The 27880-nt window shown below is 43.2% G+C and overlaps 1 protein-coding gene across 5 annotated transcripts in view; it reads left to right on the top strand.

Annotated features, from left to right (window-relative positions):
- Positions 1–27880, top strand: part of NPAS2 (neuronal PAS domain protein 2) — a 241842-nt gene that overhangs the window by 112761 nt on the left and 101201 nt on the right. Inside the window, exons 1-3 of one of the 5 annotated variants that reach the window (XM_073614782.1) lie at positions 3052–3211; positions 25400–25453; positions 25987–26135. The exons of 1 other annotated variant lie outside the window; for it this stretch is intronic. In XM_073614782.1, coding sequence (XP_073470883.1) covers positions 3177–3211; positions 25400–25453; positions 25987–26135 — 238 coding nt within the window. In that variant the 5' untranslated portion in view covers positions 3052–3176. Of the gene's footprint in view, positions 1–3051; positions 3212–25399; positions 25454–25986; positions 26136–27880 lie in introns of those variants that run through there. 3 more of the 5 variants (XM_073614781.1, XM_073614784.1, XM_073614783.1) reach the window with 3 other exon arrangements.

The raw sequence follows: 27880 nt of genomic DNA, 5'->3' as shown, positions 1-27880 counted from the left end.
AATCAATATTTGGCGTGACCTCCCTTTGCCTTTAAACATTCTAGGTATGCTTGCACACAGTTTTTGAAGGAACTCGGCAGGTAGGTTGTTCCAGACATTTTGGAGCACTAACCACAGATCTTCCGTAGATGTAAGCTGCCTCAAATCGTTCTGTCTCTTTATGTATTCTCAGATAGACTTGATGATGTTGAGATCAGGGCTCTGTGGGGGGCAAATCATCTGTTCCAGGGCTGCTTGTTCTCCTTTAAGGTAAAGATAGTCTTAATATTGGCTGTTTGGGGTCATTGTCCTGCTGCAGAATAAATTTGGGGTCAATCACATGATCCCCTGATGGCATGGCATGATGGATAAGTATCTTCCTTTATTTCTCAGCATTGAGGATACCATTGATCCGGATCAAATCTCTAGCTCCATTTGCTGAAACGAAACCCCAAACTTGAAAGGAACCTCCACTATGCTTCACTGTTGCCTGCAAACACTCATTATTGTACTGCTCTCCAGACCTTCGGCAAACAAACTGCCTCCTGCTACAGCCAGATACTTCAGATTTTGACTCATCAGTCCAGAGCATCTGCTGTCATTTTTCTGCACCCCTATTCCTATGTTTTCATGCACACTTGAGTCGCTAGCCTTTTTTCCACATCGGAGGTATGGCTTTTTGGTCATAATTCTTCCATGAAGACCACTTCTGGCTAGGCTTCTTTGGATAATAGATGGGTGTACCTTGGTCCCACTGGTTTTCTCTAGTTCTGTGCTGATGGCACTGCAGGACATCTTCCAATGTCAAAGGGAAGAAAGCATGATGTGTCTTTCATCTACTGCATTTAGTTTCCTTGGCCAACTCCTGCATCTACGGTCCTCAACATTGCCTGTTTCTTTGTGCCTTTACAAAAGAGCTTGAACAGCAAATCTTTTAACCCCAATCTGCTTTAAAATCTGTGCCTGGAAGAGACCTTGCTGATGCAGTATAACTACCTTGTGTCTTGTTGCTGTGCTCAGACTTACTACGATGTATGACCTGTGCAGGGGCGCCCATCCATTAAGGGTGCACGGGCACCCCCTGCCCTATCCTTGCTGCCACCACCCCCTATCCAGGCGTCCAGCCCCTTTCAGACGCCGGGAGCATGAATTACAGTGGCGGGGGTGTTTTTTTGAAGCCTGGATTAGAGCCAGAGGCTCTAATATTTTTCTAAATAGGGTGGACTCCGGACACAGAGCATTGTGCTTAGAGCCCACCCAGGTGTGTTAGAATAGCATTCCAATTGGCCTAGGAGGAGGAGGGAGGAGAAACACGGCGAAAATTGCCATGTCCTGAGAAGGAGAGCAGGGGAAGGGGAAGACGCTGCAAGTCAGGAAGTGCTGCCCACCATAGAGGGGAAGGATAAGCCGCAGTGATGCTGAGGAGCAGAGCAGGGGAAGGGGAAGCCATTGCCCGTCGGTAAACACTGCCCACCATAGATGGGGTTAGTGACGGGCTCCTAATTGACCAACGGGACCGGGGGGTGCGGGTTACCCGATCAACACCCCCACCATTTGTTTCTACTACCAGCCGCCACTGGACCTGTGACATAAAACTTTTTTCCACAACCTCACCTTATTAGCAGAGTTTGTCCGTTCCTTACCCAGTTTTAGGCCTCCTACACAGCTATTTCTGTTTCAGTTAATGACTGTGTTTCTACCTACATATGAAATTGATGATCATTAGCACCTGTTTGGCATAATTAGTTAATCATACACCTCACTCTAATCCTACAAAATCCCTGACTTTGTGCAAGTGTACAAATTGTGCAAGTGTAAGAAAGGACCTAGTTGCTGAAAGTATCACCTGTACCTAAAGGAGAAGATAACAACACAAAGGAATAACAATAATTAAAGTGTCAATAAACTAAAAAAGAGGAAAAGAAAAAGATAGAGCCTTTCCACACCCAGAATTGTTTTGACGTAGATCTACTGGCCTCTCGTTTCAACAGGAAAGTGCCACATTTTGTGGCAAGAGAGCAGGATCCTCTGGGGTATGCAACAGACACTGTGGTGGTGCCATGGAACCTCTTCAGGACCAGGGGTTCTGGTCATTCTGGTGACCTCGGATTAGCCTTGTTGACCCTAGTATGCCAAGTGCCAACATAGTGCTAGCCTGCTAGCGGATGCTCCCACACAGTCGCTTCTGAGGGTGGATCTTCTATCTCAAGGGTCGCTCTTCCACCCTGTTTACCGTCACTGGCTTGTTGGCTTGGCTATTGGAAGCCAGGTTTTGGGAGATGGGGTTTGTCAGGCTCAGTGATTTCTGCAAGGCTATCGGGCCGTAACTGTACCTCCTTGACGGTTTGTCATACAGCCTTGCAGGCTTGTATCTTGTGGTGCGAGGATGCAGGGGTCCCTCCACTTGCCTTCTCGGTGGCTCAGATCTTGGCCTTTTTTCAATATGGCGTTGAGTGCAAGCTAGCCTTGAGTACCATTAGGGGTCAGGTGTCTGCCCTTGCGATCCTGTTTAAATGTCCCTTGCCACACACAAATACTTTACTAATCACACAAAAATCATTAGTTCTGTTATCGTACATGAAAAATATTTGTGCTTGTCCCTTTGGATATTTTCGCATGAACTGTCGTTATTGGCTCTTGAAAGCTGTGTACTAATGATCAGGTTATTGGACAATCAAAATCGGTATTTTTCATCCGATTTTTTCTCATTGTGTGTACTAGGAATAAAGGTAACTAGCAATTCAGTGGTCACAGTAAGAATAGATTTTGATGAAAATGTAAAATATAGTTGGGACATCGAAGTTAACTGTGACAAGCAAGTGTGTACCTAGAAAATTTCTTATGCATCAGTCATTATCCTTGAGATCAGGGTGTGTTGGTGTAATTGACAAAGTAAATTCAAGTAATATCGACCCCCTACCCCAGCCCTAAAATAGCAGAAATACTTACACTTATTAAATATCAACATATATGCTGGCCTATATAAAATATGACTGCTAGCAAACTACTGAAATTGCATCATCACTGTGCAACAATGTTCTTAAACTGACCTAGTTTTGCTGAGAGCAGGCTAATCCAGTTTAGCATGGCAAAAGGGGACGGCACACTAGAAACATTTCTGATGTATGAAACTAAAATTATTCAGCCTTGTGCCATACATCGCTCGCTTCTTTGAAGTGATAAGAAGAGACTAAAAAATGGTGGCTTTCTTCTTCTGTCCAGGACACCAGAGGTTTGTGACATTATTGCCAGTTCAGTATTCAGTATTAGCAGTAACAAATGTGAACCATTTGAAGGCTGACCTGTGTACAGACCTCACTATTGGTCAACACTGTTTAAATGTTGTAGCAACATTTTTCAAATTTCAACACATTTAATAACACAGAAAAAGTTGATTGTACAACAATTTTTTTTTTTTTAAATCTGCAATACTTTATTCTACACTGAGCAACAAGTACATTTACACAGTACTTATATGTGTGTACCTATATATTGCATGTATATATTGTACAGCTAAAGACTCATTTATAAAGGTATAGAGCATGTAAAGTATATATAGTAATTCACATATCTTAAAACTCTTGTTTTTTTATAGTATTGTAACTGTATTGTCTCCCTTAATATTGTATATACTGTATGTATAGCAGGACATTCAGTGCACTTTACTTTATAATTCTCTTTATGCCTTAAACTAAACCTATAGTTAAAAACTTTTTTTTTATTCAGTTTTGAATGGAGTGGTTTTTATTGATCAAATGTCTGTGTCAGTTTCTCTATTTGTTCTCCTGACCACTGTCACTGGGACTAAACGTGAGGGAAATCCTTGGGGTTCGAACTATCCCCAGAACAAAAATAGAGAGGGAATCTTCCAAAGGGGCAAATATCCACAGAAGGATTTCTCACATTTTGAAGGCATTTTCTCTAACTTCCTGTTTTGCCAACTCGACAGCAAGCAAAAAAGATTTCCCAAACAGTATACCAATGGCAAAAACAATTGACAGGGGTTTTAACCATTTTCTACACCATCAAACAAAAATGTTTTGCCATCAGATAAACTTTAAACAAATATTAGTTGTATTTACTTATTTGTCTATGTAAGTGTTATTGATTAAAATGAACTTGAGAAAACCAATCTTTTGCATTAGGTTATTGCATGCCCACCTTAACGTGCAATATTTTACACATTAATATGCATTGTGTTAAAGCAGCCTGTTCATTTTGAGAGGGTTGGTAATGCATCTTCCCCCTTTTTTTTATGTAGTGCACCGCAATGTATGACTAGTGCTTTGTGCTGTGCCGCAAATTGCAATATCTCATAAATATACTCAATCCTTACAAATGACAGTGACAAAAAGTGAAATGAAGCAAATAACCTGAAGAAAATTGAATTAGTCCCAAATAATGAAAGTCCACAACATAGATTTGTATTGTTCCACCATTAGTGTCCACAAATAATCTACAAGATGTCTTCTACTGTGCAGTGCTTGTGATCGCCACTCACAAAGGGCAGTTTATCTTACTCACCAGAAATCAATGCCTCACATCAAAGATGTTCACCAGAAAATGCTTTGTTAATATGGTTAGCTCCCAACATTCCATCGATCTTTCTGCTCCAAGTAGTAATACCTCTGTAAACACTCTCCTTCTGGCAACCATCCATAAGAAATGAAGAGCTCACAATAGTGCAGTACTGTAACACAGTTAAATTTATTTAAAAGCCATTAAAAATACAAGAGTAATAAAAAACATTGCCTTTAAACATATTCCACAAGCTGCCAGTATGCCTGCTTCCCAAGAATAAGCCAGATTACAGGCGCCTCACCACCTCGCGGCATGGATCTTGTCCACAGCATCATTTCAGGGTCAGCATGCGTTACCACACTGTCAGGGCTGGGCTCTTAGCAGCTCCCTTCTCTGTGCTCAGGCTGCTCCGCTGCCAGGTAATTGTCAGCAATCATTAATCCCTCAGTGGCTCACCTGCTTATCATTATCTGCTCATCAGTCTTGCCTAAGGGCATCCCCTTCTGGCTATTTAAACTGCCTTGTTCTTTCCTTTCCTTCCTTCGCCTTGATCAACATATCTGGAGATTCTCTGCTGTGTTACTGTGAAAGACTTTGCCCAGCTGACGTCCCTTCTGGTTCCATATCCTGTTCTTCTGCCTCCGACCATGCTGATCTCTGGTTTCCTGATTACTAGCCTGTCTGACTACCCGCTTTGGTTACCAATCCCTGGCTTATGTTTTGACCACGTTTACTGATCTGTACCATTTTTACCATTATATTAAAGTGGTTGTAAACCCAAGCCAGGTCAGTAACAGGAGATCAAAGGCATACAGGATACACAGGGGAAAGGAGTACTGGTAGCTGAAGATCATCCAGCAAACTCTCAATGCAGCTGCTGCCCTTATATAGGGCGTGTGGCATCAGTCCCAGCAGCAGGTGTGCATGAACATGCTCCAGTGCGCACACCTGCACTAATGCGCAGGTTTGTGCGCATGCATGCATTTCTGTGCAAACGAGCATGGCCATGTTTAGTTTTGGCTATGGCAGGTCTTTTCCTCAGCACATGCTCATTTTTATTCTGCTGTCTTCTCAGAACATGTTAAATACTTATTTCGAATGGTGCCCTGTTTTACAACCCATAAAATGTTCACACCTTTAGAAGACTTTAAGTGAGCCCACTGTAATCAATGTTCTTTGTGGATGTTCAACAGTGTTATATAATCTCTAAGATTAGTGGCCCTCCTAGAAATGACTTTAGGTTTTTCAGGCAAATTACTTTTCATGATCGATTTCTTTCATAATATCCCAATGTTTATTCAGAATATTTTTACTGGTGATATTGAATGCCAAACTGAATGAAAAATGCAAACTCAAAACCAGTATTTGACTCACCTTCTATTTTAGAAAAAAATAAATAAAAAATAATTGCCGCCACACCTTTAACTGTTACATTGTGTTCTACACTATAATGGTGCAATGCATTCCTCAATAAATAATGATCCAAGAACATCAAGACTTATATAGAAATTATATAGAAATTGCACTCACACACACCACCATTGAAATTATTTTAAAAACACATTATTTGTTGAAGAAAAAAAAAATAGAAAAAGAGAACAAATACAGTATATACCATAACTTTGTATTATAAAATCACAGCTGTCTTGCAAATTTGAAGTGTCCCCACTCTCACCTCTCTCTCTAGTCAAATTCCTTCCCTAACAGCTGTCCATATATTACCATGAATGTCCTATAGCCCACTGACAGCTGACATAAATAAGCCTTCCACAGTGGTTATCTCTCATTTAGAATTGTTTGAAGAGAAAGTTTCTCTATACTCACAATGATGGTAATTATTTTTATAATTCTTTTATTTTTCAAAGAAATTTGCATTAAACAGTCCAGGTATGCACTAGTAACAGATGACATAATCAAGTAACAAAAAGGGGGGGGGGTCACATAGTCAAAGTTATATAGCAACAAGCCCAGTGCTGCACCTTATGGGTGGTCATGAGAAAACTTTATGGTTTTGGAGGTAATCATCCATGTGCAAAGCTGAGGAGACAAACAAGAACTCAAGGGAGACCCAAGACATAGAATCATTGAGAGCAAGTCAGCATACAAAAATAATGTAAAATAGAATGTAAAATAAAATGAAACTTTTACAATATATCCAGAGACATTGCAACCCAATGGCCGGCTTAGCACGGGAATGGGACCATGATGGGAGTGTGATGTAAGCAAGGATACACATCGTGTCCGGATGATATAGCCCATTACCGAGCCAAAGATACGTGGAAAGGGCGATTACGGTGGGGGGAATCAGGTGTCCAAGTGCAAAAGAAAGAAAACAAAAGAAATAGAAAGGAGGTTTACAGGCAGGGCCTCTTGTCTGGGAAATAGGACTAGTTTCAGAAGGTCAGTCTGATTGTGCCATCTCCTGAAGATAGGCATCTGTGTATACAAAATGGTGCCAAGGTCTCCAGGTCTCACGGAAGGTCTCCTCCCGGTTGTGCAAGGTAGCTGTGAGGTCCTCTATATCTCTCAGTTCATTTACTTTAGCAAACCACGGCATTAAGCAACTGGATTGTTAGGGAGGCCTTGTATTTCTTAATTGGTCTGTTTCAGAGATGAAGCAAGCATGCCGTAGGGTTCCCCTCTAGATTAACATTTGTCAGGTGTTTGATCGTCCAGATCACCTCGCGCCAAAAGGGCTCAAGCTTGGAACAATTCCAGAAGATGTGCAGCATCGTTCCCTCAGCATTGCCACATCGCCAACATAAGCTGGAAACCTGAGGGAAAAACCAGTGTAAAACGGTAAGCACTCTGTACCATCTGGTCAAGATCTTGTAACAGATTTCCTAGACTCTAGTGGCTATGGAAGACTTTTGGGCAAAATGGAGGCTCTTCTCCTTCTGAGAGTCATTGAATTGGATGCCTAGGTCTGCCTCCCATTTAGAAAGGAAGGGTGGAACAAACTCTTCCATCGGACGAGTCAAAGAAGCATAGATCGGTTCCCCCCGGCGACAAATGTGTTCAAGCTCCGTAAGCAAACACCCCCAAAGAAAGTTACGGAGCTGGAGACCACTTCAGAAATCCAATGGAGGGTCCTCAGCAGCCACCCCAGAAGAGGGGGATAGTCGGCTATCAGGACTAACAAAGTCAGAGAGATGGAGCAACCTCTGAGGGTCCTGGAGGCCAGGTGGAAATTCTGGGCTGCCCAGTATCGGCACCATAGGGGAGGGTAGTGGTGCCACTGAGGAGTTTCGGAAAGGCGTCCCTGGCTACCGACAGTAGGCTGCCCAGGGTAGGATGGTCAATGAGGGCCTTCTGTAAGGGGGAGGTGATCCATGGCCACTCTTAGCTGTGGCACTGGAGTCTTCTACCTCCATGGCCACCCAATGTTTCGCCTCTGCATGACATTGCCCGTCCACCAGCCTAGTGAGATGTGCCGCTCTGTAGTAGGCTTTCACTCTGGGAGGCCCACCCCTCCCCTGTGTTTAGCAAGATGAAGATATTACAACCTAATGTGAGGCTGATGGTGGGACCAAAGTCTCGAAATATAGCAATCACGTGCTTAAAGAATACAGGAGGGAGGCAAATAGGAAGTGCTTGCGATATATACAACACCCTGGGCAGCATGGTTATCTTGCGGGCATTGCAGTGGCCAAACTACGTCAGTGTGAGTGAATGCCAGTGGAGGAGATCCGCTTTAAGGCGGATAAGCAGTAAAATTTACCAAATACAGATTCGAAGGGTCAGAGGTGATGTCAACTCCCAAATAATGAATAGAGTCAGTCGCCCAATGGAGTGGGAATGCCAAGCGTAGTGAATTAGGCATGTCCCCGTCCCCGGTGATGTTAAGGACGGAAGATATGGATAAATTGATTTGGAAAAAAGAAAGAGCCCCATATTCCTGCAAAGACTGTAATATCAGGTCACCCGCGAATGCGGCCACTTTGTGCATTCCTGAGGCTTTTTGATAACCAGCAATGCCTTCATCCGCCCTAACTGTGCAAAGGAAGGGCTCTAGGGTGAGTATGAATATAAGGGGGAATAAGGGGCACCCCAGCCACGTGCCATTGTGTATATGGTAAAAGGTGGATCTTGTCTCATTGACCTTGACTGCAGCTGTGGGATTGGAATAAAGAGACAGTATCCAACTCAACATTGAGGACCTGAGACCAATGTGTTCTAGAGTGGTTCGCATGAAGGTCCAGTTCACCTGTCAAAGGCTTTCTCTGTGTCCGTAGACAGCAAGAGAAGAGGCAGTTTCAACGATCTGGCTGCGTGGATCAAGTTCACCACCTGAATTGTGTTGTCAGGTGGCTCTCGGAAGGGCAGAAAGCCTGCCTTGTCCCTGTGAACGAGACTGGGGATATGAGGGTGCAACCTATTGGCCAAAATGTTGGCAAACAGTTTTAAATCAGTGTTTAGCAGTGCTATCGGACGATAATTCCCGCATTGCAGTGGGTCCTTCCCCTCCTTCGGAATAACCCTCCATGGTTAACAGAGGACAGAATTAAAATTAGACTTGAGAAACTTAACATTAATAAATCACCGGGACCAGATGGCTTGCATCCGAAGGTACTTAGGGAACTCAGTCAATGATTGCCAGACCGTTGTTCCTAATTTTTACAGATAGTCTACTGACTGGAATGGTACCAGCTGATTGGAGGGGATGATAAGGGACTATATACAAGATTTTAGTAATAAGAACGGTATCATTAGCAGTAATCAGCATGGATTCATGAAGAATCGTTCTTGCCAAACCAATCTATTAACCTTCTATGAGGAGGTGAGTTGCCATCTAGATAAAGGAAGGCCCGTAGATGTGGTGTATCTGGATTTTGCAAAAGCATTTGACACAGTTCCCCATAAACGTTTACTGTACAAAATAAGGTCCGTTGGCATGGACCATAGGGTGAGTACATGGATTGAAAACTGGCTACAAGGGCGAGTTCAGAGGGTGGTGATAAATGGGGAGTACTCAGAATGGTCAGGGGTGGGTAGTGGGTTTCCCAGGGTTCTGTGCTGGGACCAATCCTATTTAATTTGTTCATAAACGATCTGGAGAATGGGATAAACAGTTCAATCTCTGTATTTGCAGACGATACTAAGCTAAGCAGGGCAATAACTTCTCCGCAGGATGTGGAAACCTTGCAAAAAGACCTGAACAAATTAATGGGGTGGGCAACTACATGGCAAATGAGGTTCAATGTAGAAAAATGTAAAATAATGCATTTGGGTGGCAAAAATATGAATGTAATCTATACACTGGGGGGAGAACCTCTGGGGGAATCTAGCATGGAAAAGGACCTGGGGGTCCTAGTAGATGATAGGCTCAGCAATGGCATGCAATGCCAAGCTGCTGCTAACAAAGCAAACAGAATATTGGCATGCATTAAAAAGGGGATCAACTCCAGAGATAAAACGATAATTCTCCCACTCTACAAGGCTCTGGTCTGGCTGCACCTGGAGTATGCTGTCCAGTTGTGGGCACCAGTCCTCAGTCTTCAGGAAGGATGTACTGGAAATGGAGTGAGTACAAAGAAGGGCAACAAAGCTAATAAAGGGTCTGGAGGATCTTAGTTATGAGGAAAGGTTGCGAGCACTGAACTTATTCTCTCTGGAGAAGAGACGCTTGAGACGGGATATGATTTCAATATACAAATACCGTACTGGTGACCTCACAATAGGGATAAAACTTTTTCGCAGAAGAGAGTTTAACAAGACTTGTGGCCACTCATTAAAATTAGAAGAAAAGTGGTTTAACCTTAAACTACGTAGAGGGTTCTTTATTGTAAGAGCGGCAAGGATGTGGAATTCCCTTCCACAGGTGGTGGTCTCTGCGGGGATCATTGATAGCTTCAAGAAACTATTAGATAAGCACCTGAATAACCGCAACATACAGGGATATATAATGTAATACTGACACATAATCATACACATAGGTTGGACTTGATGGACTTGTGTCTTTTTTCAACCTCACCTACTATGTAACTATGTAACTATGTAAGTGCGATATAAGCTCTCAGAGTGTCAAGCAGGAAAGATTCCCCGTCCGTGATGGAATTAAGGGCAGAAGACCTTATAATAGCTCGGGGTGAGGCCATCAGGGCCAGGGGCCTTCTTCAGCTTTGAGTTTGCCAGGGCCACCCCCAACTTCCAAACTGTAATAGGTTGCTCCAGTTCCTCCCAGATAGTAGTAGGGAGAGGTGGCATGCCCGAGGAGGCAAGATAGGACTGTGGAGTGGTGGTGCCAGCAAAGGAAGAGTCTGAGGGGAGGGAACAATCTAAGTTATAGAGGCTTTCATAGAAGGATTTTAACTCCCTTGCCATATCGGAAGAAGTGGTGAGCTTCTGTCCAGAGGAGCCCATTATATGGGAGATGTAGGTTTTCATGCGCGAACCACGCAGCGCCCGAGGTAGCAGCGAACCTGGTTTATTTGAAAATTCACACATTGTACGATGCGCCCATGCTAGTTTTTGTTTTTGTTTTGCTTTGTGCAAAAGGAGTGAGCGGAGTTCCTCACAAACTTTTAGAAGATTTTGATACGTGGCCCGAGCAAGGCTCGGGTCCTGTGGATGTAGTATTCACCAGGGGTCAATCAGATGCAGGGTATGCAGATCCACCTTCAGACATTTAAGGCAAGAATAAGGGCGGTGGGAAGAACTGCGTGAGACATCCAATAGAGGATCCAGAGCAAAGTTGAGGTCTCCGCCGAAGACGAGAAGTCCCTCTGAAAACTCCATGAGCTCAGGAAGTAGCTTCCGTAAAAATTGCAGGTGGTCCACATTTGGAAAATAAATGTTGGAAAAAGTGACCTGCACGTCAGACACCCTCCCCTTCAGGAGGAGAAAGCGGCCCAGATCATCCGTCCACTGTGCCTTTATAATCCAGGGAACCGATTTGACCATCAGGATGCTAACCCCCTTGGATTTGGAGATAGGAGAGACACTGTAGTACACATTGGGAAAGCCCCATTGGTCAGTTTAGGGATACGATCACCTCGAAAATGCATTTCCTGTAAAAATGCGACTTGGGTCTTACATTTTCGTAAATCAGCCAAAGGCTGAGAATGTTTTTACGGTGTGTTAAGACCACGCACATTAAGAGAAGTGACCTTAAGGAGACCCATAGTGCCCTCCAATGAGCACTTGGGCACAGTGAGGTGCAAGGTAGGACCCTGGCTGGGTAGTCCCCCCTAGGCGAGAGGCAGATAGCGGAGCGAGGCGAAAAGACAAAGAAAGATAAAAGAGGAGGAAAGAGTAAGTGAGGAAAGGGGAGAGGAGTAGTCTATCTAGAGTGCAATTAAACCAAGGACCCTGACTGTGCACCGCCCTAATTGGGGGTGGATGGGGTGTTAGAAAATGCACGGAGCTGGCAGCGAAATGCAATAGAAAAACAACACATTTGGAGATGCACAGGTTGAGAACAATGAGAAACATAATAAAAGAAACAAATGGGCAAGTCAGTGTAATTAAAACAGAAACAGAGACATCAATAAAGATCCAGTAACTGAGACCATGCTGTGGTGGTGTACCGGGGGGAGACATACGGCCCGTATGGCTTCCAGTTGGGCAACTATAGGAGGGACTAATGCCCAACCTTTTAACCATTTAACCATGCCCCGAACAGAGGGTCCTGACTGATATAAGTATATACTGTATGGAAAGTCATTGTCTACACCATAGCCCTCGATATGGAAGGAGTGAGTATAGCCACTGGACAGGCCTCGCTGCCCCATCATCAAACAAAAACAGGAACTGGCAGGGTAGAGAGGGAGCCTGGACATGCAATGGATGTACAAAGTGTAGGCATCCCGCCGGCAGAGTCAATTCTGGCCTAGGCATTGTAGAGAAATCGGGGGTTGTGGCCTGTCCATTGACCTCTGCTGTCTGCAAACCGCCTTTAAGCCAAAATAGATGCTGGGCAAGGGAGAGATCAGACAGCAAAACAGAACAAAAAACGTTGAGCCTGGAGGTCAAACTCAATGGAGACATGTCCCAGGAGACCCCCATCCCCTGCCAAACAGCCCTCAGGTTAAGCCCCACAATTTTCCATCTTTGGGGCATCAATGCGCCGACCTGGAAGACCCTGAGGGCCAGTGTAAAACCAAGGAAAAAGAAAAAAGAGACCCGGTTCATTGGGGCCCCCTGCTGAGGTGTCACATAAAGATCCATAAAGTCATATTCCACACTGTCTTACCCGCAACCACATTGTGAAGGAAAGTCAGGCTTCGAATGAAGTCGGGTGGGACCTAGGGGCCTCATGGCTAGAGGCACGGGACCTGGGTCATTTGATCCGTTGCTGACTTGGCCTGGGAGGGCCAGGAGCCTCCTGGGTGAGTAAATAGTCATACCAGTTGAAAAATGCTGACACTGGGCTTGTCGATAAAGCTGAACAGGTCAGGAAGCTGGTCTGGGGAGCGAAGGTAGAATTCAGATCCCTGTTTCTGCACAATTAAATGGAAAGGGTGGCCTCAACGGTAAGTGGCTTCAGCTTCACGTATCACCTCAAGGAGAGTTCACATGAGACCCTGTGTTTGCCTAGAGACATCTGGGTAAATCCGGATAAGAGCTCCGTCAAAGTCAATAGGGCCCTTTGAGCATGCTAGACGAAGGATCTCCTCCTTAAATGGTGAAAAAGTGGACCCTGCAAAGGACGTCCCGTGGCAAATCTGTAGGAGCATGGCCTTGTGGGGGTAAGGGATGTGCCCTAGGACCTGGCACACGATGCACCCTGTCCAGCTCCAGCTCAGAGGTAGGAGGTTTGCCCAGGACCTGGTTCAGGATAGCTGTTACTGTGGCGCGCAGATCTGGGTCCGTGGTAGCCTCCGGGATGCCACGGAGTCACAGATTGTTGCGCCTACTCCGGCTTTCCCCGTCATCCAGCTTCAGATACACTTCCACAAGATGAAGGCGGAAAGTCTGATGTTCCACTTCTAGGATAGTGAAGCGAGCATCTGCAGCGGTGGTGGAGGACTCCAAATCCTTCACCCGCTCCTCCACTGTGTCCACCTGCTGGCGGAGGTCATGCAGCTCCTGTGTAAGGGCATTCACTATGGAAGCAGTCATAGCCTGGAGATCTTGCTTAGTGGCAAGGTCTGCAACTAAGTCCCGGAGGGCCCCCTCTGAGTGGCCGCCTATCCCTGCCGAGCACTCTGGTTCAGGCTGTGAATCAGAGTGCTGCATACCTTGGGACAGTATGGGGGAAAGCGGCCAATCTGTGTGTGAGTGTCCTGCTGCTGCAGCCCCTGCCTATGTGTTTCTCTTACCTGCTGATGCGGCACTCACCGGAGTGACTCGTGGCGGTGCCATCTTGGTCTGGGCCACGGAAGAAGAGGCAGTGTGCTGCCTCGGAAAGTAGTGGGTGATCTCGGGTCCTCAGATACAGTACACCCCCATACGCCCAGATACATTAAACCCCCATACACCCAGCTACATTACACCCCCATACACCCAGATACATGACACCCCCATACATATTACACACAATCATTAGTATGGAGAACTTCCCTCCAATCAATTTCTATATTGCAAGCTTCAGATGACATTAGAGAGAATTAAATGGATTACTAACCCCAGAAAAGGCAGATGGAAGGCTCCAACAACAGCTGCAGATGCCAAGCAGCTCAGATGAGGCTGGGGCCCCATGCGGTGGGCGTTCTTGGGGCCCCAGGCAGAGCACACACAGCCAGCAGTACGAGCCCAGGAAGAGGAGGGGAGAGAAATCATCAATGATCTGGTTGGGCTGACAATTAGCAGACGCTGTCCAGGCAGCAGGTGAAAGGTAACAGGCAAGCTGCGGGAGAGCTTTGTATTCCCTGCCTCTGGCCGCGCTGCCTCCCCTCATCTCAGGGGCTGCAAACACAATCACTCCCTGACACTCCATGTTGTGTATGTAACTCTCGGCCCTGGGACATGCAGTGCGGCATCCCTGACTGACTGTGCACACTTGCCTATAGGTAGCACCAGCCCTGCCGGGGGGAGCACTTGACCCCCCTTGCCCCAGACACTGGACGGGCTGCCACGCTGACATATCTCCTTGTATAAGATAACACCTTTACTTGGCAGCCCTGGCTCTTTCTTAGACTCAGCCGGGTGGTTTAGATTGGTCCCATGGCCTTATCCCTGGGCTCTTCTCGGCCAACTTCTTGTGCAGCGCAGTGTCCGTTTTCCTAGTTCGGCTCAACATTTACTGCAGTGACACATCTATCCTTGTCTCTCAACAAAACATCCCCTGAGGAAGCCCTAACAGGCGAAACATATTAGTGCTGAGTGACCCTTTTTAACATCCAATTTGATGTGTACTGAGGTCTGCATTATTTATGTATAGCCAATACAACTTTGAAAACTTGTTCTATGTTTAATAAATTGTGATACTATTTTTTACCTTGTTGTATGAGTAATTTAATTTGCTTGGCACCCATAAAATCCCATCAAATTATCCTCTTGTTTACATATATTACACATACAGTATCTCACAAAAGTGAGTACATTTTCACTTATGCCGTGTACACACGGGCGGATTTTTCGACCGGACTGGTCCTACAGACTTTCCGGCGGACTTTCGACTGACTTTTGATGGACTTCCGATGGACTTTTTAACGAACGGACTTGCCTGCACACGATCACACCAAAGTCCAACGGATTCGTACGTGATGACGTACACCGGACTAAAATAAGGAAGTTGGTAGCCAATAGCTGCCCTAGCGTCGTTTTTTGTCCGTCGAACTAGCATACAGATGAGGGGATTTCTGGGTCCGGCGTAGTTACGACGTAAAGATTTGAAGCATGTTCCAAATCTAAAGTCCATCAGATTTTCGACTGGAAAAGTCCGCTGAAGGTCCGATGAAGCCCACACACGATCGAGTCCGGCGGACCAGTCCGGTCGAAAATTCCGCTTGTGTGTACGCTGCATTAGGGGTGTACTCACTTTTGTTGCCAGCGGTTTAGACATTAAGGGCTGTGTGTTGAGTTATTTTGAGGGGACAGCAAATTTACACTTTTATACAAGCTGTCACAACTACAGTGTAGCAAAGTGTCATTTCATCAGTGTTGTCACATGAAAAGATATAACAAAATATTTACAAGAATGTGGGGGGTGTACTCTTTTGTGAGATATTGTGTATATATATATAATATATATAATATAGTATATATACTCTATATTTCAAAGAGCAGTTACGATTCCAGTCATTTCAGTTTAAAGCGGAGTGCATGCTAAAGAATCATATAGATTCAGATAAAATTCTACATCTCTGTAGTATTATGAAAATAGGCTATCTGACTTGGTTGGACCAATGGTCTCCAAGGATATAGTGAGCAAGGCAATGTCATTACATGTCACTGATTACGGTAAGTAAAACTGTTAGCAGTACTTGCCAGCAAAAAATAAAGATGATACTGTAAACGGGATGCTAAATCTTATTTTTTCTTGTTGTTATATTCAAAGGATAAAAGGGCAGGAGCAAGGCAGGGTCCCAGAATAAAGGCTGAAGAAAAAAAAAGGGAAGAAATGCAGCAAAATGTTAAAAGTTGTCTAGATACATGGGATGGAATAATTATATATTTTTTAACACACTGTTGATTTTTTGGCAAGCTATATAGATGACCATTTTTTAATGGGATGGTCTAAACCTGCATTGATTGAATTTATGGTTATTCTGATATGATAATTATTATGATTTTTTTGAACACTAATGCCCTGTACACACGATAGGATTTTCCGATGGAAAATGTGTGATAGGACCTTGTTGTCGGAAATTCCGACCGTGTAGGCTCCATCACACATTTTCCATAGGAATTTCCGACACACAAAGTTTGAGAGCTTGCTATAAAATTTTCCGACAACAAAATCCGTTGTCGGAAATTCCGATCGCGTGTACACAAATCTGACACACAAAGTGCCACGCATGCTCAGAATAAATTAAGAGACAAAAGCTATTGGCTACTGCCCCGTTTATAGTCCCGACGTACGTGTTTTACGTCAACACGTTCAGAACGATCGGATTTTCCGACAACTTTGTGTGACCGTGTGTATGCAGGACAAGTTTGAGCCAACATCCATTGGAAAAAATCCTAGGATTTTGTTGTCGGAATGTCCGATCAATGTCCGATCGTGTGTACAGGGCATTAGAATTGAGGAATTTTCTTTACGTAATATATAGTATGCATTAAAGTGGATGTAAACCCGAAATTTTTTTTTTTTATATATATCATACTGTAGAGTATAGGATTTGCTATCATTTGAGCCCAGTCTTGCCACACAGAGTTAATCCATCTCTGAGCAATCCTCTTTTATTGTTCAGTGAGACAATTCTTGACAAACTGAGAAAAACTTTGTCAAATCCTCCCCCTTGCTGTGAGTGTCAGGTGATTTACATCTCGTGCATTAGCCTAAGAGACATGCAGTATTTTTTAATTCCCTCCCCCACTCCTTTCTTCAGCAGCTCTGCAAGGATTGGCTGTTCCACACCTCACCATGATTTGGCATGCTGAAGTCATGTGGTTATTTTCCTGTCTTTTCACTGGATGTTATGGGGCATACACACGGTCAGACTTTTCGTCTACAAAAGTCCAACGGACGCCGACGGACTAAAGCTGGCTGGTAATCCGATCGTGTGTGGGCTTCCCCGGACTTTCAGCTGACTTTTTCAGCCTCAAATCCGACGGACTTTAGATTTGAAACATGCTTCAAATCTTTACGTCGTAACTACGACGGACCCCGAAATCCGCTCGTCTGTGTGCTAGTCCGACGGACAAAAACCCACGCTAGGGCAGCTATTGGCTACTGGCTATGAACTTCCTTATTTCAGTCTGGTGTACGTCATCACGTACGAATCCGTCGGACTTTTGTGTGGTCGTGTGTAGGCAAGTCCGTTCGTTAGAAAGTCTGCCACAAGTCCGCCGCAAGTCCGCCGAAAGTCCGCCGGAAGTCTGTCGGACAGGCTGTCGGACTTTTGTAGAACGAAAAGTCCGACCGTGTGTATGCCCCATAAGAGATCATAGCAGAAGTTCAGTGTTAGAAATACACAGGAGAAATGCATATTGACAAGGGGAGTGTAGAGGTGGGCGGGGAGTCTACTGACATCACGACTCCACCCACCGAGCTCCAGACAACAGACCAACAGAGGGGAGACATTTGACAGGTAAAGATACATGCAGGAGGCGTGTATATCCTTATAGATAACCCCTATGGCAGTAGTTTAGAAAGGATGACATTGGGTGTACATCCACTTTAAGTACAAGTTTTAGATTTAGTATGACTTAGTGAAGGTAATACTTTATCTATTAGAATTTTTTTAAGGAAGGGGATCGGAATTCATTTATTCCCACTTGTAGTGTTCATCAACCCAAATTGTTAAATAATATCCTTAAAGAACAATTGATGCATATTAACATCAAATTGTACTAACACTGGAGATTTTAATGTACAAGCTTATCTTATTAAAAAAAAGACTGGTTGAGAAAGGGTATAGTAGGGAGGAATTGGACATTAATACAGAGGAGGTCAAACAAATGGATAGAAAGGTGTTCTTTAAGAATAGGGATAAAATAGAGGGCGAGACAAATGCTAGCTTTGATATTGCATCTTTCACTGAGTTTGGCATTTAGCATTATCAGTTTGAAAAGATTCTGTAAGTGTAAGATTCTGAAGTAAGAGAAAAATCTTGAAAATGAATCTTAGGGAATCATCTGCCTGCAAAACCTAAAGTTGTTTTGGGAAAGCTCCTAACCTTAAGAATATATAGTTCCAGGTATTGTTGAACATCCAAAAAGATGTAAAGAGCACCACACAGGTGAATGAAACCTTACATTGACACGGGGACTGATGTGGTGGTGATTGGGGATACTTTGACTGGCTGCACTATAAGGGTTCGCTCCCCTTTTACTGCAGCAGTCGGAGCTGCAGACATGCTGCAGCTGCAATGCTTTTGTTTACAGCCATGGCAGGAATTATACCCCCTGTCACTTTCAGCAGACATAGCACCCGCCGATTATGACTCATTCAAGGGTATAGGGGTGCTTGTTCAGTGAAAAGGTGACACAACGCCTCCTCATCACCTATCATATGCTCTCTGAAGAGCGATCACTCTTCAGAAGGCACCGCACATGTGAACAAGAAAGGGACTGAGGACAGAGATTCCTCAGTCCTTTTCTCTGCCGCCTCAACTGCACTGGACAGTGAATGAATGAGAAGTGCTCTGTGCTGAGCAGCTCACCATTCATTCACAAATGAACCCCCCCTTTCCCCGCAGCATTTGACAGGAGAGGACAGAGGGAAGCTATCAGTGCTGCAGGGAGCCATCGCAGGGTGAAACAAGACAGGTGGCAACCCGGTCTGGCCGACTTCTACCTGGGGCCCGGGAACTGGGTGCAGTGCTCCTGTTCCCTTCCCCACTATGTCTCAAATACTCCATGTTGTATATCTCTTTTAGGGTTGTCCTGATACCACTTTTTTCAGACCGAGTACAAGTACCGATACTTTTTTCAAGTACTCGCTGATACCGATTACCGGTACTTTTTTTTTTAATGTCATGTGACAGTTTGACTGATGGGCACTGATAGGTGGCACTGACTGATGGCTAGCACTGACTGATGGACACTGATAGGTGGCACTGACAAGTGGCTGGCACTGATAGGTGGCACTGATAGACGGCACTTATGGGCACTGATAGATGGCTCTTATGGGTACTGATAGATGGCACTGATAGACGGCACTTATGGGCACTGATAGGTGGCACTGACAGGTGGCTGGCACTGATAGATGGCACTGAAATGCAGCAATAAATGACATGAGGAAAGGATTTATTTTTGAAATGCTGTGCTGTGATGCCCCTCTTGGTACACCCTGCTGCAGTAAGCAGCAGACATCTTGTTACACCAAGCTCGAACTATATGGGCTGGGTGTAACAAGGTGTCCGCTGCTGGCTTACTACAGCCGACTGCAGGGTTTACCAAGATGGGCGTCGGGATGTTCAGCCGCCGACGTCTCTCTCTGTTGTCTCTCTCTCTGATGTCTCTTTCTCTCTGATCGCTCTCTCTCGTATGTCTCTCTCTCCCTGATCTCTCTCTCTGTAGTTTTGTACCTTGTTTTCCAGAGGAGATAGGAAAGTGAAAGTAAACTCAGCTTCAATCTCTGTCACAGCGAGGTACAGGGCAGCAGAAGACATGCCCCCTTCACACACGCCCCCTTGTAATGTGTCTTATTACACAGGCTGACTCCACCCGCTGACTCCGCCCACCCACTTCGTCCACCCACTGACTCCGCCCACCCTCTACGTCCACACGCTGACTTCACTGATGCCTTATCCGACCAGGTATCGGATAAGGCATCGGAGCATTTGTGCGAGTACAAGTACTCGCGCAAATGCTTGGTATCGGTCCCGATACCGATACTAGTATCGGTATCGGGACAACCCTAATCTCTTCTATTTTACTTAACCATTCCCTTATTTTGGGGATTTCTATTTCTTTCCACTTTTTGGTATCAAGCTTTTTGCGGCGTTCATCACATGAGGTATCATCGTTCCTTTATATTGTTTGATTGACATATCCACTCCGTGGAACAAAACCATCCATGGTTCTTCAGGAATCTATGTTAGTAATCTCATTTATATATTGTAAAATCTCCTTCCAATAAACCTTAATCTTGGGGCAGTCCCACCATATATGGGTCACAGTTCCCACCTCTCCACAACCACGCCATTAGTTTGCCCTATTTGATATTACCCTATTTTATCTGGGGTTCTATACCACCTGGTTATACACTTATAATTAATTTCTACCATTTTAATATCAATCGAGGACCCCGTGCACAAGTGTCAGATTTTTTCCTACTTCCTGGTTCTTTCCTCAAGCCCCCACTTCTCTCTCCCATTTGTTTATATATTTCCAACATCTCCGCTTCCATCAAGATCTTATATACCCTGGATATACACCCGCGCGTTTTTTCCGCTGTGCATAGTTTTTCAAAGGATGTAAGTTCATCTCTATCTCTTATTGGTTGCGGTAGGGCTGATACAAAGTGCTTAAGCTGGAAATATCGCCATACATCAATCTCTATCAAATCTTTTTTAAACTTTAATTCTTGTAGCGAACAGATTTTCCCCCTATGTGTTATATCACGCAATTGTGTGTTATCATTTTTTATCCAATTCTCTTCCACCGATCTTTTCTCAGGTGCAAAATAATTATTTTCTTTTAACGCGATTAACGGTGAATTATATTTCCATTTTCTATGCTTGTGTACTAAATCCCAAGTTTTAAATACATTCCGTGTCAATATGTGAGTGTTATCTCCTAGTGTCCTATATTGTTCTGGTATCCAAATATTTTTACCTAAATGTGTATTAGACATTGTGTATTCTAGTTTTACCCACCTCTTATCACTTTTGACATTCATCCACTCCACCATTTGTAATAGCAAAACTACCTCGTAATATTTTCTAAAATCTGGTACATTTAATCTCCCTTGATCCTTATCTTTCCCTAGCATTACAGGAGCTATTCTAGGTTTCTTATTTTGCCAAATATACTTAGTAATTAGTGTTTTTAATACTTCGAAATAAGCTGGGGGTAGTGATATAGGTAACATCTAAAACTTGTACGTAATTTTAAGCAATAGTATCGTTTTAAGGGCATTAATTCTTCTCATCCATAAAAGTGGTCTTGCTGCCATTTTTTTAGTTCCATTTTTATTTCCTCTAATAATGGGATGTAGTTAGCGTGGTATATTTTCCCCAGTGATGTTGTTAATTTTATCCCCAAATATTTTATTTCAGACTTCTTCCACAGAAAGGGAAACTCCTGCTGTAAACTCTGCTCCTCTTATTGACTTACATTTTTATTTAATATCTCTGACTTATTCGGATTAATTTTAAAGTTGGAAATTTCTCCATACTGTTTTAGTTCTTTTAACAGATTGGGCAATGAGATACGGGGGTTTGATATATAGAACAGTACGTCATCTGCAAATGCAGTCAGTTTATGTTCTTCCTCTCCTATCTTAAAGCCTGTTATATCCGTGTTCTTTCGTATTGCTGCCAGGAGAGGTTCCAGTGCTAAAAGAAACTAGAGTGGCACCCCTGTCTCATCCCATTGTATATTTTAAAAGGGGCTGACAATGTTCCATTAACTTTTACCCTTGCTGTTGGATGTTTATACAATGTTTGAATCCACTGTAACATCCTAGGGCCAATTCCCATTTTTTCCAATGTAGTCATCATAAATCCACAGTCTACTCTGTCAAACGCCTTTTCGGCATCGATTGACAGGAGTAGACCGGGGATCTTTCCCTCCCTTATTTTTTGTAGCAAGAGCAATGTTCTCATCCTGTTGTCTCTCCCTTCTCCTCCCGGGATGAAACCTACCTGGTCAGCATAGACCAGTCCAGTCATTTATTCTTTCTTCCTCTTTGCCAGGACTTTTGCAAACAGTTTCAAATCAGCATTTAACAGCGATATAGGCCTATAATTTGAGCATTTAGAGCAGTCCTTTCCTTCTTTTGGGATAATTGTTATTAATGCTAATAAGGCTTCACCTATCATCTCATAAAGTGTTCCTAGACCATTCATATATGAACATAATTTTGGTATTAATATATCTTTAATTTTTTTAAGATATTGAGTGGTAAACCCGTCAGGGCCTAGGCTTTTCCCTGATGCTAATTCTTTTAATGCCCTATTTATCTCTTTCTCTGTGATGGGTCTTCCAAGCGCTTCTAAGTGGGCGAACCAGCTGCTGCTGCTGCTACAGCATGCTGGCAGTAGACAGGCACTTCTACTCAGACTGTGGCTGCATTCTAAAGAAAATGCACACCTATTTTATGCCAGCTTGAATGTATTTAACTGATCTAAACTGAAAGTTCAATTGGGCTTTAAAGTAACTTGTGCTGAGATGTGTTCAGGCTGTCATTGCTGATATTCCTGTTAAATGCTAGTTGACTGTCATAATGATTTGCTGCCTTCAATACCTTTAACTTTCTCCTGGAACAAGCATGTAGCAAACAAAGCAAGAGAAAAGTCCAAACTCAGAAAGTACTAAAGAATTTAAAGTAGAAATGTGGGAATAGAAAACAACAAACATACCTCCATGCTGCAGCATCGGTGTGATGTGGCAGCTGTCCCCCACAGGCTCTAAGCTTGGGAACTGAGCGATCACATGACCTCTGATCGCTTAGTTCTTGATCCACTCTGCTCTGCTTTTCCTCAGCGGGCTGTGAGGGTGGCGGGAGCAACTATCAGGATCCTTCAAGGGCCTGGAGGGGCTCTGTGATCAGCAGACTTTAGCTCACTGTCAGCAGATTCTGGGCCACAGAAGGCCACAAGTAAGTGCACTCCTGTGACTCAGAAGAAAATTATTCCAAAAAAAGAGTTGGCCATACTTCTCTTTTAAATGGGCATGGCAAGCAATCAACTATCAGTTATTGCCTCCCATTAAAACAGATATGTTCTACAGCACTTAATCAAAGGTGCATCTGACTTACAGTTGTCTCATGCCCCCCCTGCAAAAGTTCAATAAATACTTGTTAAGCCTGCCAGTAAAGTCCACCTATTGCAGCTTATTGTCATAGCATGGCAACAGTGCTACACAGCTCCTAAACTTAGAGCAGAGTTGCCATTCTCATATAGGCTGTGCTTTTTTGCACTACCAAGGGATCAAAAAGGGGTTGTGGCTTTTAGCATTGTCACTGCTGATTCTCAAGTCTATAGCTTATTAGTGAGCACCTGGCTGTACCTAATGCTGCCCAGTGCTTTAAAGATTGACAGCACTCCCTCTGTTGCTGAAACCCTTCCTGGGAGGGGTAGTATATGAGACACAAGTTAAAAAGGATTTGGCACAGTCAGGAAAGGTAAAAAAAAGTTTTATGTTTTGAGGCTTGTAAATCACTGTAATTTGTTTTGATACTTGTTTAGACTGTCATACAGGAGCCTTTATTTGTATTACTGTTTTAGCAGCCAGCCCTAGAGCTAAAATGAATGTGCATTGCCCTGAACAGATCATATTGGGAGACAAATGTCATCAGTCAGCCGTAGGCATGGGGAAAGTGTTTCTGTAGTTTACCTTATCCTATCATTATTTACTAGACTTGTTTTAACATTGTAATTTTTTGACCACTGATAAGGTAAGGTAAGGTAAGAGCAGCACAATATTGCACATTGTAGCTACATTCAGAAAAAGTATGTGGATTTAGCTATCTAACAAAATGGCTTGTATTTTAGAGACATGTTGCCCACATCAGCCAATCTTGTATGTCTCATTTTGTAATATATTGCATATGACTTCAAAATAATCATTAATGCTAATAAATCAAAATCCCTGGAACATGATTGAAAAATGCCTTGGAGTGTGTCCATTAAGTAATAAAGAACGGGCTCCATGACAGCTGTACCACATTTCCACCTCTGTGGCTCACTGGCTGTTAGACCCCTTTCACGCTGGAGGCATTTTTCAGGCACTTTAGCTCTAAAAATAGCTCCTGTAAAGCGCCTGAAAAAATGCCTCATCTGCAATCCCAGTGTGAAAGCCCGAGTGCTTTCACACTGGATCGGTGCGCTGGCAGGACGTAAAAAAAAGTCCTGCAAGCAGCATCTTTGAGGCGCTTTAGGGGCGGTGTATACACCGCTCCTAAAGCTCCCCTGCCCATTGAAATCAATGGACATCAGCGTGAAAGGGCTCCTAAACATAGTCCACATCATGTAGCGAAAGGGGGCACTGTGAGCCTTTTTTTTTTTTTGCACTTTTTTCATCAATGTTTTATCAATGTTCAGTCAATATAAAACACAAGAAATCCATTCAAAGGCCATTACACATAAGCAGGGCTTTTTTTCTCAAACAATAGGTGCTGGAACTTAATCACGGCCCCACAAAACCCCTCCCCCTACACACACCCTCCAAATCACATCAAATAGTGGGTGTGTTCAGTCAAATTTCACGAAAACAGTAGGAGGGTCTTAAAGGGGCATTAAATACCAGGATTGCATTACATACAGAGTGCAGAGCTGTCACTTGTAAACGCAGAAACCAGACTTCTGTGTCTACAAGTGATTGTGGTGAGCAGGCACCAAAGGGTCTGAGCCAGAGGTTGTGGAACTGAGTTCCACCAAGTTTCCCCTGAAAAAAAGCCCTGCACATAAGTACCCTCGCCTTGTTGCTAATTATGGTTGAGAAACAGCCTTAGTAAAGCATGAAACCACAGGTGAAATGGGAGTTAGGTTGATCCTTTATCTCTTATCCTTGTAAATGATACGTTGTAAAAAAAGCTGATCAAACATGCCACTTTCATTCAGGCTTAGTGCACACCTATGCAGGTTTCCGTTTGCAAAATCCAGGTGTGTTTTGCATTTTTCAATACATGTTTTTGATCCATTGATGTCTACGGACTCAAAAACCTGAAAAAAGTCCCTGGCCCTTTCCATAAAATGTATAGATGTGAACATGACTCATATGAAACCATGTTAAATGGACTGTAGAGTGTTTCTGCAAAGCTGAAAACACACTAAAAAATGCATAGGTGTGAACCAGGCCTAAAGAATCGGTACCCAAGATCAAGAATTCTTGACAGAAGTAGTATGACTTAAAGAAAATAAAATACATAACATAAAAGGAGAATGGTATAATTTTACTTTTAGTTTTTGGAAAAATTGTCATTACAGATTTGCAATTCAAGTACTTTTTTGTTGAAAGATAAAATAGGGAGAAAATAGGAACAGCCTTCATTGTTGATTTTAGCAGTAATTTCCATAGCTGCTTTCCTATTAAAATGGGTGCTCAAGGTTTAATATGAAACATTTGATGGTTTGCCAGGGAATTTAGTTCCAGAAAAATAGCAATGACTCACGAATCACACAAAAAGCAGTCTGAGTGTGTTTTCCATGTTGGCTTCAACTTTTTTCTCTTTTCACAGGAATAGCTGCATAGAGAAGCTAATGGATGAAGATGAGAAGGATAGGGCAAAGAGGTAAGGTAGACATATTTATAGTGTCAAAGCAAACCTGTCATTAGCAAGTGTAATGCAAAATAGGCATTCATTCAAAGGCTTTGTTAACATGCCAGTACAGTTGATATTTTTCACTCTGACCACGCAGAGCTTCCCAGGAACTCCTCAAATGTTGTTAAAGAAAATACCAATTTACTAAAAGTCAGAACATGGGCAGATACTTCCTACCCATAATGCAGTATTGAGTTTTCAGTTATCTATTATATGGAGCGGTCTTTGTATTGTTGGATAGGGGGTTCCTATGATCTAACTTTCTGTTTTATGTGATAATTTATGGTCATTATCTCTGAGTATTTATTAAAGGGGTTTGAAAGAAGTGTTGATGTTCATAACAACCAGTTACAATCTGGTTTTACTTGTCTGCTGCACTTTTAAAAATATAACTAAGAATGTTTCATATGAATTTATTACAGTTGGCAACACAGTTGAGTTATTTTCTCAAATTAGGCCAGTTGTGTTAAATTGTGATTACCTTTTCTTTTTACAAACTTTAGGGCTTCACGTAACAGATCAGAAAAAAAGAGACGGGACCAGTTCAATGTTCTTATCAAAGAACTTAGCACCATGCTGCCTGGAAACACCCACAAGATGGACAAAACCACCGTGCTGGAAAAAGTTATTGGCTTCCTACAAAAGCACAATGGTAAATGACTGTTGATGGTAATATATACACTATATTACCAAAAAATATTGGGACGCCTGCCTTTACACGCATGCAAACTTTAATGACATCCCAGTCTTAGTCTGTAGGGTTCAATATTGAGTTGGCCCACTCTTTATAACAGCTTCAACTCTTACAGGAAGGCTGTCCACAAGGTTTAGGAGTGTGTCTATGGGAATGTTTGACCATTCTTCCAGAAGCGCATTTGTGAGGCCAGGCACTGATGTTGGAGAGAAGGCCTGGCTCGCAGCCTCCGCACTAATTCACCCCAAAGGTGTTTTATCAAGTTAAGGTCAGGGCTCTGTGCAGGCCAGTCAAGTTCCTCCACCCCAAACTCGCTCATCCATTTCTTTATGCACATACCCATAGACACACTCCTAAAACTTGTGGACAGCCTTCCCAGAAGAGTTGAAGCTGTTATAGCAGCAAGGGGTAGGCCAACTTAATATTGAATCCTACAGACTAAGACTAGGATGCCATTAAAGTGCATGTGTGTGTAAAGGCAGATGTCCCAATTCTTTTGGTAATAAAGTATATATATATATATATATATATATATATATATATATATATATATATATATATATATACTTTTTTTTCCTGGTCAAAATATTTTGACCTCCTTGATGTATTTATAAAGTACATCTCACCATATTTTATTGTTTTTTTTTAAGGCTCCTGAAACAGAATAAAGTCACTTTTCAGAGCACTTCAGTATTTACTTAAATAAAGACCTGTATTACATAAAATATGGGGTCTACCATTGCCTTCTCAGTCACTGACAGAACTGGAACAAGAATTCTTTAAGAAAAATCTTGTTAAAGTTTGAACTCTCGATCTTCATAAATATTCCAAGTTAGAAACGCAGATGCAACTAGAATTTGCAGAAGTAAAAGGTTTCCCAAATCCAGCTTAAATAAATGAATTGCTTTGGTTAAGTTAAAATTAAAAAAAGCTGCAATACTAACCCTCCAGCACTGTTCTTCACAAACTCACTGCTCTATGATCCAGTGACAGGCCACTGGATAAGTGACATTGGCATTATTTACCCACTTACTGAGTATGGGGCATCAAGGAAACCCCCCAGGGTGCGTTAACAGGTGAATGCAGCAGTGAACGGTGGGATCACTGCATAAGTGATACGTAAGTGAGGAGGACCCGTGACTTCACATGGCTGTCCTCAGGAACTAAGGTATGTACACACATTTAACATTGGGGCTCCGGAAGGGAGGGAAACAAAAAAGGGGGAGGGAGGCTCCTAGGCTATACCTAGCAAGTGAAATTATTTTACAGGCTTTGTGGGTGGGTAGTAGGCTAATCAGATAGACTGCACAACACTTTTTCCTTCTCCTTGCTCTCTAACACCTTTGGCTCCTTAATGCCTCTTGATGTATTATAAGTCCTATATATTGTGTTATATTGCAGAGACAAAACCTAAAAGGTAAAGTTATCTTTTTGTGCTAGTACAGGTGGGCAGTAAAGACTAAAGTTGCCTTTAGACTTAAGAGTGTGGTCAGGCACGCAGGCACCCTTAAACAGCCGTATCAGGCAATGCAGCCATAAACATCAACATTTTGCTTTGCCCGTGAATGAAGAGAGGATGGAGAAAAGAAGAGTGGTACCAGCAGAAGCTACCTCTTACCTCACAAGGGACAATAGTGGTTTGGACAGGGAAATAGGCCAAATCATATAGCTGTTATCTTGTGCAGGCAGACAATTGTATGTAC

The sequence above is a fragment of the Aquarana catesbeiana genome, linkage group LG02 (genome assembly GCF_042186555.1).
Source record: "Aquarana catesbeiana isolate 2022-GZ linkage group LG02, ASM4218655v1, whole genome shotgun sequence".
In the NCBI taxonomy this organism is placed as follows: domain Eukaryota; kingdom Metazoa; phylum Chordata; class Amphibia; order Anura; family Ranidae; genus Aquarana; species Aquarana catesbeiana.
Note: the sequence above shows the minus strand (reverse complement) of the source record. Positions and strands in the feature narration are given on the sequence as shown.